Below are 14602 nucleotides of genomic sequence, written 5' to 3' on the forward strand. Positions count from 1 at the left end.
TATTGGTGTATTGCCACCAGCACAGTGTCTAGGCCAAGAGCCAAGGCAATGAACAGCCTGCTAATTAATTTTTCACATTTATCTCCAGACCCCCTCCCCAGAACAAACACTGTGAAAACAGGAGGTGGCAGTTTCTGTGCAGCCCTCAGGAAATTTTAAGCAAAAGTGTTTTACTGCTAGTTTTATGCTTTCACAGTGACGGCAGTAAGGATTTCTGGTTGTATAAAAGAAAATGTATTGGCTTCAATATGGAAAAAAAGATTATTGAAAGTAATCTGAGCCTGACATATCCACTTCTCAAAAAAAAAAAAAAGGGGCAAAAAAAAAAAAACAGCATCTACAAAGCTGGCTGTAGTCAGTGGAGAAATAAGGGCCTGATTTCTAGGCAGAAGAAAGGTATTCCATGTTGAAAACATTGATACCATGCACTGTTACAGATGGATTATATTTCCAGTAAAGCTATGTATGTTCATTTTCAGTTAAGAGGCAGATAATACTGTGAGCTTGTGCATCTTGCACCCTTTCTTGCATATATATGCGTGTGTATATTTATGTATATAAATAAGTTAGAGATTTTTTTACATCAGTGTACAGAATAAACCTAAACTCAGGTATCAAAATACATACACCTGCCAGTGGATTTAGTCTGTTAACACTTTGCATTTCATCTTCAAAGCACCATACAAGCATTAATTATTTACCCAGGCAACTTCCCACTCACCAAAAGGATTAAGAGTAACAGGCAGGGTAATGGATGGAGCTGAGGGAGCGCAGCATGTTCATAAAAAGGCAGCTAATCATGTATCTCTCTCCTGCCATGAGCACTTCAGATTTACACCTTTATAAACTCTGTAGTCCAAGTGTAGCAGTAACCTTTGTAATACAAAGCTTGTCACAATAGGAAATTCCTCATTCAAAAGCAAATGATCCGTTCTTCATTTTCAAAAGCTTTGGCCTCCTCTTGGCTTATCAGGTTCCCGTTCAAACTGGAGGGGAAAAATAAGAGGGATGTGAAAATAAGGTAGTGACTGTTGCCCGTCTTCTCTTTTTCCAAGGTTTTGGAGCAGAGATCACAGCTTTGTAATGTTGTGTGAGCTGCAAGTTTCTCAAGGGCACACAGTTGGAAACCAGCCTCAGACCGGCTACAGCACTGCTGTTCCCCCTGCAAGTATGAGGAACAAAGCTACTTCTTCAGAAGTAAAAACTGAACTACCACCTAAACTTCATTGAACTAAAATCGGTGTTGGGATACCCAGCTGCTTGCATTTCAGCAAGCAGCATTTCGCTGACAAAGGTTCTTACCATGCAGTGGGCTAGTTTAAAGAAAGTTAAATAGTCTTCAGAGCATTTTGTGTTTTCCATGACAACATGGGAAGAAAACTGTTAAGTACTCAAGCATTATTAATGTGAAATGATATGCAGCAAAATTTTCAAGTCTGTCTACAAAAAGTTAATCTACATTGATATTTACACCCCTGAAAATGAGCAGCTGGGTAAGTGTAGCTTTCGGAAATGTTCAAATCTATTAAACCATTTAGACTTATGAAATTATTGGGGTTAATAAACACCTATGAAAATTCAGGGAAGAATCAAAAGACAGATTTTGGTCTGAAGATTGAGAATGATTAGAGTGGGAATTGATGCCTCTTCTGTAGACGAAAGCTGACAGTGGCCTTTGAAAAAAACATCTCTTCCACATCTCTAGGGAACCCACTAATCAGATAGATAGTGAGTCATCATCCTTCTAAGCAAGAATTCAGTGTCCTTTCACTAAAACAAATATATATATTTAAAAATAAATTTCATGTTCAATAATAAAGCAGTGGTGCTAAAACCAGCACAATTCTATTGACTCCTGAGCTCCTTGAGGTGACGGAAGGAATGTGGTACTTGGCTTTGTGCCTTACAATGCACATGTGTGACTCTGTGATGCCTACCTAATCTAAACCAAGCAAATCTTACAAAAGTTAATCTTCTTGTAGCTTAGCACTTTCAGTGTATCTGGAGCACCACCCAAAGAAAATCCAAGCACAAATTCTATGACTCAAATTAGTAATGCTAATTAAATGTAACCATCTCCTGCTTGTTGGGATTTAGGTCCTGAAAAGCACAAACACATTCAGAAGTTTAAAAATAAATCAGGACAATCAAAACTTGGTCTATAAATTTTGGCCCCAATTCTGCAGACACGTATGTTCTGCGAATCAGTGGTACAGACAGATGTGAACTGACAAAACTCCTTGACATTTGTAACACACAGGGAAGTGTTCCAATGACAGAGGCTTTTTACCTATCTGAAACCCACAGCTGGAACTACAACCCCTGCCTCACAGAAACTTGCTCTGAATTTTTTAGGCTGTAGGAAAGTAGTAATGGCAGGAGTGTTTTAAAGGGAAAGAAAGTTTACAAAGTGAGCCTTTGAGGAAGGGATCTTTACCACACTTCTTTAATAGCTGTGTTCTCCTTGAGAGCTTCGCTGAGGTACTTCACCCCTTTGGCTGTAATTTGATTCTGGATAAGCCTAAAAAGAAAGAACTTCATGTCAGACTAACATACAAACTAATTTATGGTGCATGCATAACCTACACTCAGCTTGATGTCAAGGAGCAAAGGTGTCTGTTTGCCACAAGACGACACTTGTGATTTCTATCTGTGAGGATGGTACACAGTATTGGTCAAATGCCCCACATGCACTTTCAGAAAAAGAGCCCAGAGTATTAGTCTTTTCCTTTTAATCTTGCATCTGGTTGCATTCTGGAGATACTGAGCTTAATTACACAGTTGACAAATTTCTCCTAAGAACGGTTTACTACGGGCATGGGATTGTGATATTTGGACTCTTTGAGACAGACTAACCTCTTAGCTCTGTTTTCTTATTAAGAACACTGTGAGACATTTTTAAGTGATGTACAGAAAATTCTGAGCACAGAACCTATGTAGGCCTAGTGTCTTAGCAGTTGTAGTCTAGAGGTTGCCAAATCCTCCTGTCTTGTTTATCAGACCAGCAAGATCTTTGAAAAATAAGGCATTGAATTTGACTGGTATGAGCAGGTGCAAGTCCCAGTGAAGCCACCTTTGCAGCTGTAAAGTATGTCTCATCTGAGCTGAGGGGAAAAAAATGATACAAAAGATACTCAAGTAGCACAACTGATGAAGCAGTAGGTAACTCTTATTAACCACTGTAGACCATTCCCCTAGCTAAAAATGAACAAATCCCCCTAATCTGCGTGAGTATAAAAACACTCATCAGCCTAGCCTAATTCAATACTTACCTTTCAGTCTACCATGGGGTGCCCCATAGCTGTATGATTTCATGTGACTGGCTGCATGAATCCCACAGGATTCAGGATGAGGCTGAAAATTGGAATGAATTGAACAATCTCTTAGGGAGGCAGGGAGGCATTCCCATTACAGGACTTTCTGCACTTGGTAAATGAATCAAAATGAAAAGGGATCTAGTAGATTCTTTCAACTACTGGAAAAACACTTTAATTCTGCCTCAAGTTCAACTATCTATATAGGTCCCTACCTTTTGGAGGCATCCACAGGTATAACCAACAAAGTAGGATATAAATTTGTCTACTGGCAGAAACCCCTGGACAATACTGAGCCATGGTAAAGACATGTATCTAGATGACTATGCCTGCTTTTGATGGGGAAAGTTTTATTATGAATTCAACCCAAACTGCTCAGTGAAGCATATCTGCAGCTGTGCGCAAAGAAATCAAGCCAACCTCCCCCCTCCTTTTTATTTTCAGGGTGATGGGCACCAGAGCTTCTACTGCTTTCAAAAGAGGCTACAAGTACTTGGCACCTCTGACAACCGGCACACTTCCTAAGGGGCGGGAACTCAGATTAATACAGGGAATGCTAGAGTGTGGTTAGCAAAGTCTTTGTAAAGCTTGTAATGGGACTCCATGTATTATGTTCTCTTGATCACTTGGAATGAATGGATGGCTATTTGTTTCACAGACCACACCTGCCCAACCCATCCATGGACAAATTCTTGTGAACTTCTGGATTAGAATAGCCAATGCTGTGTTTTCTTAGAAGTTTAACAAGTCTCTTTGTGATTGCTAGAAGTAATCCCTGGTTTCCTGGGGATTTATGTCTTATAGATGAGTGTCTTGCATGAGTGAAAGTGCTAGCCCTAGAAGAAAGCATCAGGCAAATGGGACACGTATTTAAGTGTCTGTCATGTAGATTCTTGGTTGAAGAGTAAGAGTTGAGCTTGTGTCCTGGTTTCAGCTGGATAGAGCTAACTGTCTTCCTAGTAGCTGGTACAGTGCTATGTTTTGAGTTCAGTATGCGAAGAATGTTGGTAACACTGATGTTTTCAGTTGTTGCTCAGTAGTGTTTAGACTATAGTCAAGGATTTTTCAGCTTCTCATGCCCAGCCAGGGCACAAGAAGTTGGCACAGGACACAACCAGGGCACCTGACCCAAACTGGCCAACAGTGTATTCCATACCATGGGACGTCCCATCTAGTTTAGGAACTGGGAAGGGGGGGGCAGGGATTCGCCGCTCGGGGACTGGCTGGGTGTCGGTCGGCGGGTGGTGAGCAATTGCCCTCCGCATCATTTGTACATTCCAATCCTTTTATTACTACTGTTGGCATTTTATTAGTGTTATCACTATCATTATTAGTTTCTTCTTTTCTGTTCTATTAAACCGTTCTTATCTCAACCCAGGAGTTTTACTTCTTCTTCCGATTTTCTCCCCCATCCCACGGGATGGGGGGGGAGTGAGTGAGTGGCTGCGTGGTGCTTAGTTGCTGGCTGGGGTTAAACCACGACAGCTTGCTACTTTCATAGTAGGATGATAAATAGTAAGAATCATAATAAGGTTATTCTATTCTAGCTGTCTGCTTGTATTTTTTTTTTTTTTGCAACTTTTGCGTTTGAGGCCAGTACTGTTCCCCTAAGGAGAGATGAAATCAATTAGTAGTTTGCAAGTTACCAGGACACACAAACAGCTTAAACTTTTCCCTGTATGAAAGCTAGTTCAAAATGCTAGACAGCAGCTTTATTAACTTTCCATTAGAACTGTCTACAACCAGTCAACTGCATCCAGACCATGCACAGAAAGCTCACTGTGACCTACATAGACTTGGAAGGTGAAGCTTTAATGCAGTGACTGCCAAAGAGCCTGTGCCTCTGTGGAATGTAACTCACCATAAATGCACCAGTTTCTTGTTGACCTTCAGCATCTCTGCAAAACTCATTGCTGCCTCATCATCCAGCTCATTTTTAGTCAACCTAAGTGGGAGAGAAAATGTTCACTCACGATGCTATCATTATTTTTCAGCCCCCTGTTTTTCCAGCTTGTCTGTGACTTAGCTTTAAACACCCAAAGGGGGATGTGCTGTTCCTGCCCTGAGCAATTTCTAAAGGCTGGACACAAAGAGATACTGAAGAGAAGCCCTGGAGGTAAAAGAGGCAAGAGTATCAGATCTTTATTTCTCAGAGCAATGATCTAATGATACTTTCTCATGATGTTTTAGTGTCTAAAAGGTGGACGAGGTGTAATGGAGAAAGGTAGAGAATAGAGACAACACTGAAGAGGTGCAAAAACTGAGGACAAAAGAAGTTGACTTCAGATGATGGAAGTGAGAGAAGATGGGGAAAGCAAGATGGAGGGAGCAGAGCGAAGCATGACATTGGGACATTAAGGACACATGCTGCTGATCCATTACTCATGTCCACATTCTTCCAAAGGGATACATCTTATAGCTTGCTGGTAGTGAAAGCATAGGGGGATGAAGGGAGGGAGAGAAGGACGATGGGAGAGTAGGAGGAGGCGATGGGATTGGAAGAAATAAGTTAGGCTGCAGCTTTCTCTGGAGAAAGGAGAAGTAGACCACACTGTCAATTACCAGAATATTTTCACAGAGTTGTTGTGTTGCATAGCTTCAGCAATACTTTTGCCTCCCTCTGTTGTGATGCCATTGAATGCGAGACTGCGAAGTGAAGATACAAATGTGTAAGAAACAGCCACCATCACCTGGCCCTTCCACTGCCAAATACTAGTGAATATCCTGGATGACCTGTTTCCCAGTTGTACAGTTCAGCATTTGGGTGTTCCAAAGGCTCACATACTTTGCAAACCAGTAAGTCCTTATGACTTTTACTAGTGAGAACAGTTCACAGGCACAGCCTGAGTGCAGGTCTATCATACAGGCCATAAGGTTTGCTGTCAGTTAGTTGTACTCTTGGGACTGCCAGCAGAGTTACACCCAGTGATTTTGAGAGTCAAGGCTTTTAACAAGGACAAAGAGTTGTACTTAGCAGTATACAAGTTTTTACATGCATTTGTCATCCCAAGTTCCTGTACAAACCTGGCACTTTGTCCTTTAAGTCCTTCAGATGCCTGAATATCTGATTCTTCTTCCAAACACAACACCTTCTGTTGTGTATGGAGAGATAAGCTTGTAAATGCATGCTTTCCATTACAAACCACAAACATTTCTTAGTCTGCCCTTCGTTGTTTGAATAGACATTAGCAAAATCATCCAGTTAAAGTTATGCTCCAGGCTTTGAGAGTTCAAAAAGCATTTTCGCCCTCAAAAGCCTGAAAATAATGCAAGGTCTCAAAAAAAGATAGAAAGGGGGATCAAGCAGGGCAATGGCACAAACATGTTAGCATGAGTCTCTCCTAGCTTCAGCTGAAACTAGATAGTCTCAGTCCATCATGACTGGGCCTAAAAATGGCAAATATGCTGAAGTAAACTGATGTAGTAGGGACTATCTTCCCTTAATCTTCGCATAAAGCTACCACTGCTGCTAACTATGGAGTCAAATCATGAAGCAAGATTAACCAGTGGAAGATAAGAAATGAACCCAAGTGCAAGTACACCGCAGAAGACTCACCCTGCACAGGTGCCAGCAAAACCTAACTCTAGCCAGCACAGTTACTCCTCCTCATTTTTGCAAACACATTCATCAGCATATTTGCTCCTGCCCGAGAGTCCCTCAACTCTGAGTCAGGTTCAAAATGTTTTCTTTCAAGTCTGATGTGTATGGATGGATTCTGCAATTATGGGAAGATGGCTATTTCAGATAGCTTTTAAGTTTAAATATATCTAGGTCACTGCACCTGTTCAGCTTTTAATTTTTAAGCCCAGCTATCCACTTGCAGAAAGGAGGACAAGGCACCAGCTCTGAAAACTCTGGATCTGAAGTGGCAGCAATAAGCTCTCCAGTACCGTATTTCTAAAGAAACTAGTGCCATGTGCCACCTTGTGGGGAAACCAAGGAGCCTTGTCTGCTCCCTCACAGAGGAGGCCAGTGGAACTGGGAGACAAATCGAAAGGATCGCCATGAACACAGTGCTCCAGCTCTGTGGAGGGACTCCAAAAAAGCAGCAGTTGCCACAATATGCATCTTTAAATCCCCAGCCAGCATTTGAAAGTCTGGCAGGGGATGGGCTGTTTTACACTGCTGGCTTCTCCCTGTGCTGTGCTACCAACTTCACCTGTGCTAGTTTGTGCCAGAAGGCTAGTTTGAGATGAATCACTGACCTCCAGTGAGAACTACATCTCATTAGCACTGAATGTATGGTGTCATAGCTCCAGTGGAGTACAGAATGAGCTTGAATTTAAGAATGCCCCCATTCCCTACCCAAACAGTTCATCGTCTAAAAATTACTTTGGTGAAAGCAGCTGTATCTTTGCAACAGAAACTGTTAACACTGAGCTTACTGGGAGCCTTATTCTGTGACAGCTGGTGCATTGTTCTGCTAATGCTCCCAGATCAAAATGGCACCCACTGACCATGTGCTTTCACAAATGCCAGTAACTCTGTGCAGCATGAGGGGAGGAGGTGCAGAGGAAAGGATGCCAGCCCTGCAGTATTTTTAACTTGCTTAATGGCTGCACAGGGCTTTTTGATTAAATCTGGCCTCTTGCTTGCACCAGGAGCCTGTTGGTTACACAATAATACCAGATGGCATTCCAAGCTATCGCTTGGTGGGAAGACCCATTGCTTCAAAGCACAGTGGGAAAGCCAGCACTACACTGAGCTGCCTGGCTCTGCTGGTGTTTTACCTCACGTTTGTTAATGTGGGGTGGTTCCTCAAGGCCTCTGCAAATGCCTTTGCTCCTTCGTCTCCAACTTGATTACCCCACATCCTGATGAAGAGAGGAAACCAGAACATATCAGGTGGGCTGCTCTATGGCCCCCCGGTGTTGCATTCTCCCTTTTTCTCTACCCTTCCCTCCCGCTTCACCGCTCCCCCCCCCCAATTACTTCACAGTCTTTCAGGCTTGTGAGAAACCTGGCTCAACTAAATGCTGAGCCAGACATGTTCCACTCCCTGTACACCACACCACCAGCCTCTGCTGACTCACCAGTACCCTAAGGCCACAGCACAGAAGCAGCTCTAGGATCCAGCCTGCTGCAGCGGGAGTGCTTTTGGAATCACCTTGCTGCACTGGGAAAACCCTCTGCAGCCCTGTACCCTTATGGGGTAAAGGAGTCTTGTCATCCTGTACAGTGAGCTGCCATGAGAAATACACCAAGTCCTAAATCCTATCATTTCCCTGCTCAGCATTTCCTCCCCATACCCCTGCTGTGGTTTTCCTGTTACCTGTTAGGCACAGACTGGCCTTAACACAGTGGAAAGTACAGGTCTTGGGAAAGACTCCCCAGATGCACAACTGCACGGGGACCCACAGCGAAATGGGTGACTTTCTGAAGTGAACTGCTCTACAAGCTCCCCGTCTCCTTCAGAATAGTCTAGCAAAACAGTTACAGTTCCTTCAGTGTTATACCCAAGTGGTATCTCCTCTCTCACCAAGAGAAAGATCAAAATCTCACAGAGACAGTATGACCTTGGGCTTTTCCACACATTTGTAAGGAATAGTATTTCCAGTGGCAAAACAACCCTTGGCAACACAAAGGGTTAAGAGAAGGTGATGTGGTAAAAGCTGCAGAGATTTGATCAACATTTAATAGCAGTATCTGGTCAAATCCTTTCTATGCAGACCAACCACTTTGAAAATTCATCCTATATTATGAGGTTTGACAGCACCTCTGATGAAGTATAAGGTTGGTTTTTTTTTACAAGGATCATGGCTTGATGACTCAGAGCCACACTCAGCTTGATGGGTAATTAGCTGGCAGCTCTTTTAAAATCAATTGAGCTTTGTGGTATCTAAACACATCCAGTTCCAGTAAGAAGTTCCCCAGAACTTCCTTGTCCTTCAGACCCAGTGCAGTTTGTTATGTAAATGCTGAATATATCTGTTCAAACATTTTTGTCCAAGCTATCCTAAATCCAGTTGGAGCGGTTTTTTCCTCCACAGGAGAAAACAGGAGTCCTTCACTGAATTTGCAGCAAGTACAGCACAGCAGATCCAGCTATGACAATGGAAGTGTGCATGCTGTTCACTGTACTTGTGAAATGTTGTAGAACAACAAAATTAAAGGCCAAAAATCTGATTGTTCAAATCTGATTTTCATATTTAAGGGTTATTGTGATATTCAGAATGGCCAAACAGAGGTTTTAATTCCATGTATTTGAGTATTACATTCTGAGAAAAATGTTCTCCTGTAGAGTGGAAAGAGAAACTGGGATTTGCCAGAGCTGGGGAAAAAAAAATAATAAATCAAACTCTCAAGTCTAGCACCTCTCCTGAGAAAGAGGAGAGGGACTAAAGGTTTAGAGTACATTCAGAGCTCTCTCCAATAATAGCAGACTCTCCAGTTAGCGACAGACTAGAGAAAAGGATGATAGGAATTCCTTTTTATTCTCCCAGCTTGCAAATTTATCAGACTTGATGCAGAAGGTTTGACAACTATAACAATGACACTCAATAACTAGGTACACTGCCAATAGTCATAAAACTACCCAGACTTAAAAACAACCAAATATCTCTAGAACAGCTGTGTTGCTGTAAGAAAAGCGGCTATCTTTACATACTGTCCTCTTACTAGTTTGCCTCTCCTTTAAGGTTCTGTCAGCACAGGGAAAAAAAAAACCAAACCCAAACCAAGTATTGTATTAACTGGAGAAAAATAAAGCAGCTCTCCTTTTCCCTCCAAGTGGAAAAGACGGCTATGCTTCTGCACTGGTTTGTTCTAATGCCACCATTGTGGGGGGTGGAAGGAATAGCAGGAGAGACAGTAAGAATGAAGGAAGGAATCCTAAGGGATTTACAGATGCCTTGCCAAGATCAAGACCTGAGCTCTGCTTCTTAATACTGAACTTACCCAATTTCAAACATTGTCTTGCTCTTCTGGATGGCTTGGGCAAGGCACTTCCCTCCTTCACTAGTTATTTTGTTTGCTCCTATTCTGCACAAAATACATGAATTGATCAGGTATATCACTTACAACTGTACAGCTATTAGAATACCAGCTCAGAAAGCAATACAAGTATTTAAGGCTAATTAACTCTGGAGGCTAGCTACAGTTATCAAAGATTAACCTAGAGTAAAAAAATACTGCAGGCATTTGATCTTTGATTAACAGACATCATTTTATGTTGTCTTTTACATATTTTGCATGTCAGCCCTCCAAATCAGAAGTATTACTGCAAAGTCTTGTGTTTGGTGCTCCATATGTCAGAAATGAGCTTTAGGAACTGATCCTCAAGACAATGACCCCTGCCTACTTTTTAATATAGTTCATAGTATCAGCAGTTGCTACAGAGTACATAATTACATGCAGCATGTTTCATGATGCCACAGGGAACAGAATATTTCTTGATTGTGTGGCTCCAGAGAAGACTGCAGCTGATAAGCACAGACTGTAATAATTTCAAGTCTTTGTGTTCTGAGCATAGGCTGTAGGTAGTGGCATAGATCAGTGTAGTCTGACCAGTGTCTCTGGCTGGCACTCTACAGAAGACCTTTTCTTTTTTTGGCCTATGTGGCCAAATTACATATACATTGACGAAAAGAACAAACCAAAAACCCCTCATCCCACTCCATTTACATATGTACTTTATCTTAAAATAAACTCTGGGGTTACTATGCAGCCTGAAAGTAACCATCTTCCAACGGGCTTTTTTGTGAAAGTTAGATTAAATAAGCAAAGCACTGTGTGAAAGCAGCAAAAGAACCAAAGTGCTCTTGGGTTTCAAAACTCTGCAAATATTTCAAGTGGGAAGGATGTGGCTAGTATGGGGTTTCTGAACAAGTTAGTGGTAGAACAAGGACTAGAACCCACAAGTCCCTGGCTGCTGGTTGCTACATTCATACCAACAGCTGACATTGCTGTAGTTACCTCTATTTTCTGCTATGGTCAGAATTAAAGCATTGGTTAATGATCTACCTTTACGTTAAACTAGTGTTGTGCATGGCCGGACACTTATCTGGGGAAGTTCCAGGAATTAAAGGGAACAACTCACCAAGTGAATTTGGGGAATTCCAGAGTTGAGGTATGACACCAGCACAGCCTGACTCCAATGGCCCATAAAAGACAAGACACAAAGAAGCTTCGTACTAAATCCAAGTGAATTTGCCTATTGCAAGGGGCAGAAAGGTTCATGCACCACTTAAACCTCACTCAGGTGCTCAGACTGAATTTAGGTAAAGAACAGGTCTCATGCTCTCCTTTTGCTTACTACTATATTCCAGTAAAGACTATGGAATCAAGTGTTTCACCTGCTACCATTCACTGCGAGACTACTGTAAAAGAACATACAACTGCAACTTAAGTTATATTTTATTTGAAATGTAATTTTTATCTTTTTTCCACTCTCCCTCCTATTTCAAGTTGGTTTACCTTAATTAGGATACTGTAGAAAGGAAAAAAAAAATTCAACATACTTAACGTATTCAAGGCTTGAACACTCTTCAATTAGTTTTGCAACATATTTGGCTCCAACATCAGTGATTTGATTGTTGTACAAGCTTAAAGAAAAATCACATTGGTAAAAATAGGTTATTCCTGCTGTTACTTTAATACTTACAACCTGAATGTTTTATAATGCACACATAACCTCTATCTTTTTTGTATGGCTTTGTACACATTCACAGTTGCTTGTATTTCTATTTTGATATACAATTCATATTGTGAAGGGCTAGATATAAAATACTATAAATAATGGGAAAATATTTATATAATTTTTTTAATATAAGGTCTCCCCAAGCAAACAAAACTTCCCTTTATTCCTGTGTTAGTACAGAAACAATATTGCCAGAAGAGAAGTTAGAAAACACCAGAAGAATGTATTTTTGTCTTTTAAAAGTCATAAAATCCCCTTGCAAATATTACTGAAGATCAGATACCTGAGCAGATGTACTTGCATTAGGGCACTGGAGGAAGGAGGCAATTCTTGGTGTTAGGTTGACTTCTCAAAAAGTTATTTTTATGTAGCTACTTAACCAAGAGCAGGAAGTCAGAGCTAACAGGCCTTCCAGCTTCAACTTGATTAAGAACTAATTAAGGCCTTAAAGAAATTGGTACTATGAACATAACACTTGAAACTATGTTTCCGATATTAGTCTCTACCAAACTGTATCTGCTTTGCATAGTTGGAATAAATCAATTTATGGCAGAGAAACCAGGAGGCTCTAGCTATAAAGCACACATTCTCTTGTTCACGCTCTCTCCCGCCTCCACAGCTATAGAAGGTTTTAGGTATAAAGCTAGCATGCCCACACAGTTCAGTAACCTGACAGTGGTCTGCACTGTGTTATAGAAGGGCTTGATGTCAGTGGACATCACCCTGTGATGCAGTGCAATGGCAGTGGAAGCTATGGTCCTTTTCCCAGTGAACTGTTACAGGATGGCAGTTGAATAATTTCTGACACAAAGTGCTGCTTTGCTTATGTTCAGTAAATGAGAAGGTAACTGTGGTTTCCATCCCACCTTTGCCGTATCAGTACTGTCAGCATTGCAGTTTTATTTTCTAGTATCAACATCTACTGTTTTGCTCCTAATTGGTACATACCCTAAGAAAGTCACAATTTGGTACTTGGAGAGTTCTTCATACAAGATCTTTACTCCATGATCTGTGACCTGATTTACACTGAGCCTGGAATGAAGGCAACGAAAAGAAAGTTTGAATCAATATAGATTACAAGTGTTCATCACCCATGAGTTAACGAATGACTGGAAGTCTATGCATTTTCCTCTGATATTTTAACAGGTCCTTATGCCACATATTAAAAGCCATTAAGGGAAATGTGAGTTCAGTTTCATATGGCTTATTTCAAAAACAACAGAAAATAAAAAGCCCCAAATCTCCAAGGCAATGCTCTGGAAGCTGTCCACAGAACTGAAAACAATAAAATGTAGTAAGTCAGAAACCAGAGACAAACACCTCATCCTCCTCCCATGCTTACTGTGACTGCAGGAAGAAATTCTGCTTGACACCCTAGCAAAAGCCAGCTTTCTAAGCTACTCTTCTTGCAACCTTCTGAGTACCTAGTGAAAGCCAGGCATCTTGAAAGTCACAACACATTCAGGCTTCACTGAATAAAGGTTGTGAAAAGCCCTGGCCAGGAAATAGATCTAGCATGCGTGTGCTTGATGTTTCTAATTTTATTGTCCCAACTAGACACGAAACAAATCAACGTCAGTCATTCACAGAATAAAAATACTTCTTTTCACAGTTGTTTGGGGTGGTGGTGGTGGTGGGTTATTTTAAACAACTCAAGCTTTTTCACCTTGCCTACATGGACAGGTTCCTGTGAAGCATTCCAATTCTGATGAATCACATTTTCTGGGTAAAGCTGTCACCTTGGAAACATTTTGACCAGCTTTAGTTTCTACACAAACTCAGAAGCTGAACATTCACTGCTGAGCATCCCTTATCACCCAACAGCCTCCCTGGCTCTTCCTAGTTAGTAACTTAGTCACTTGGGAACGCACTAGCACATAGCAGCAATCAGAGCCAATTTCTACAGATCAGAACAGTCTGCTTCTTTCAAAGGGATGGTTAAGCTGTTCGAAACAACGCTTCCTGACCTGCAGAATTGGTCATTAGAAATGAAAGTCCTAACATCAGAAGAGCCATAAAGACAAAAAGGCAACCTAACACACTGGTTTGGTGCTGGGGATGGTGTTAAGATCACACTGTGTATGGCATGATCATATGAAGGGACAAAGAACGAAAGCCTGTCCTTTATCTTCTTTGTTTTGTCTTACATACTTATGCATTTTCCTCCCAAGTTTCCTTATTGCTTTCTCTTGGGAGGTCAGCTGATTTGCAACTAATTAGAAAAAACAAGTGTCACTTGCTTTGATTTAGTCCTAGAGGAAAACAAGGCAGAGCACGGCCAACCAGGAGGAATAAATCCATTTATAAAAAAAAAAATTCTCATGAGGCTGAAGGAGCTTTAAAAAAAAAAAGATATATTTGAAGTTCCTGGTTTTCTGCACCTAAATGTTTGGACAAATAAGGTAGAGCTACATGGCATAACCTCAGAGGACTGGAGGTGGAACAATCTGGCCTGTGATGTTAGACGTGGACTTAGTTCTCCCTAACCACACCAAGCCATGTCCTCCCTCCACATCACCTCAGGGAAACACCACATCTAAAGACTTCAACTACATCCTTTCACAGAGTACTACATGTTAGCTTTTGTTCTGTGAAAGCCAGACATCTTGGCAGGATGTAAAAGCAAGAAATTCAGAGCTTTTGCTCAAG

General features: G+C 41.3%; 1 protein-coding gene across 3 annotated transcripts in view; it reads right to left on the reverse strand.

The window, feature by feature from the left end:
• Window positions 1-306: 306 nt before the first annotated feature.
• NOD1 (nucleotide-binding oligomerization domain containing 1) overlaps window positions 307-14602 on the reverse strand; it is a 29877-nt gene continuing 15581 nt past the window's right edge. Inside the window, exons 5-12 of one of the 3 annotated variants that reach the window (XM_010562384.1) lie at window positions 12902-12985; window positions 11775-11858; window positions 10213-10296; window positions 8046-8129; window positions 5877-5960; window positions 5176-5259; window positions 2438-2521; window positions 307-986 (exon numbers count right to left, since the gene is read on the reverse strand). In XM_010562384.1, the coding sequence (XP_010560686.1) occupies window positions 914-986; window positions 2438-2521; window positions 5176-5259; window positions 5877-5960; window positions 8046-8129; window positions 10213-10296; window positions 11775-11858; window positions 12902-12985 (661 nt within the window). In that variant the 3' untranslated portion in view covers window positions 307-913. Of the gene's footprint in view, window positions 987-2437; window positions 2522-5175; window positions 5260-5876; window positions 5961-8045; window positions 8130-10212; window positions 10297-11774; window positions 11859-12901; window positions 12986-14602 lie in introns of those variants that run through there. The other 2 variants (XM_010562385.1, XR_774036.1) reach the window with 2 other exon arrangements.

Source organism: Haliaeetus leucocephalus, unplaced genomic scaffold (genome assembly GCF_000737465.1).
Source record: "Haliaeetus leucocephalus isolate CR32 unplaced genomic scaffold, Haliaeetus_leucocephalus-4.0 Scaffold159, whole genome shotgun sequence".
NCBI classification, from domain to species: Eukaryota; Metazoa; Chordata; class Aves; order Accipitriformes; family Accipitridae; genus Haliaeetus; species Haliaeetus leucocephalus.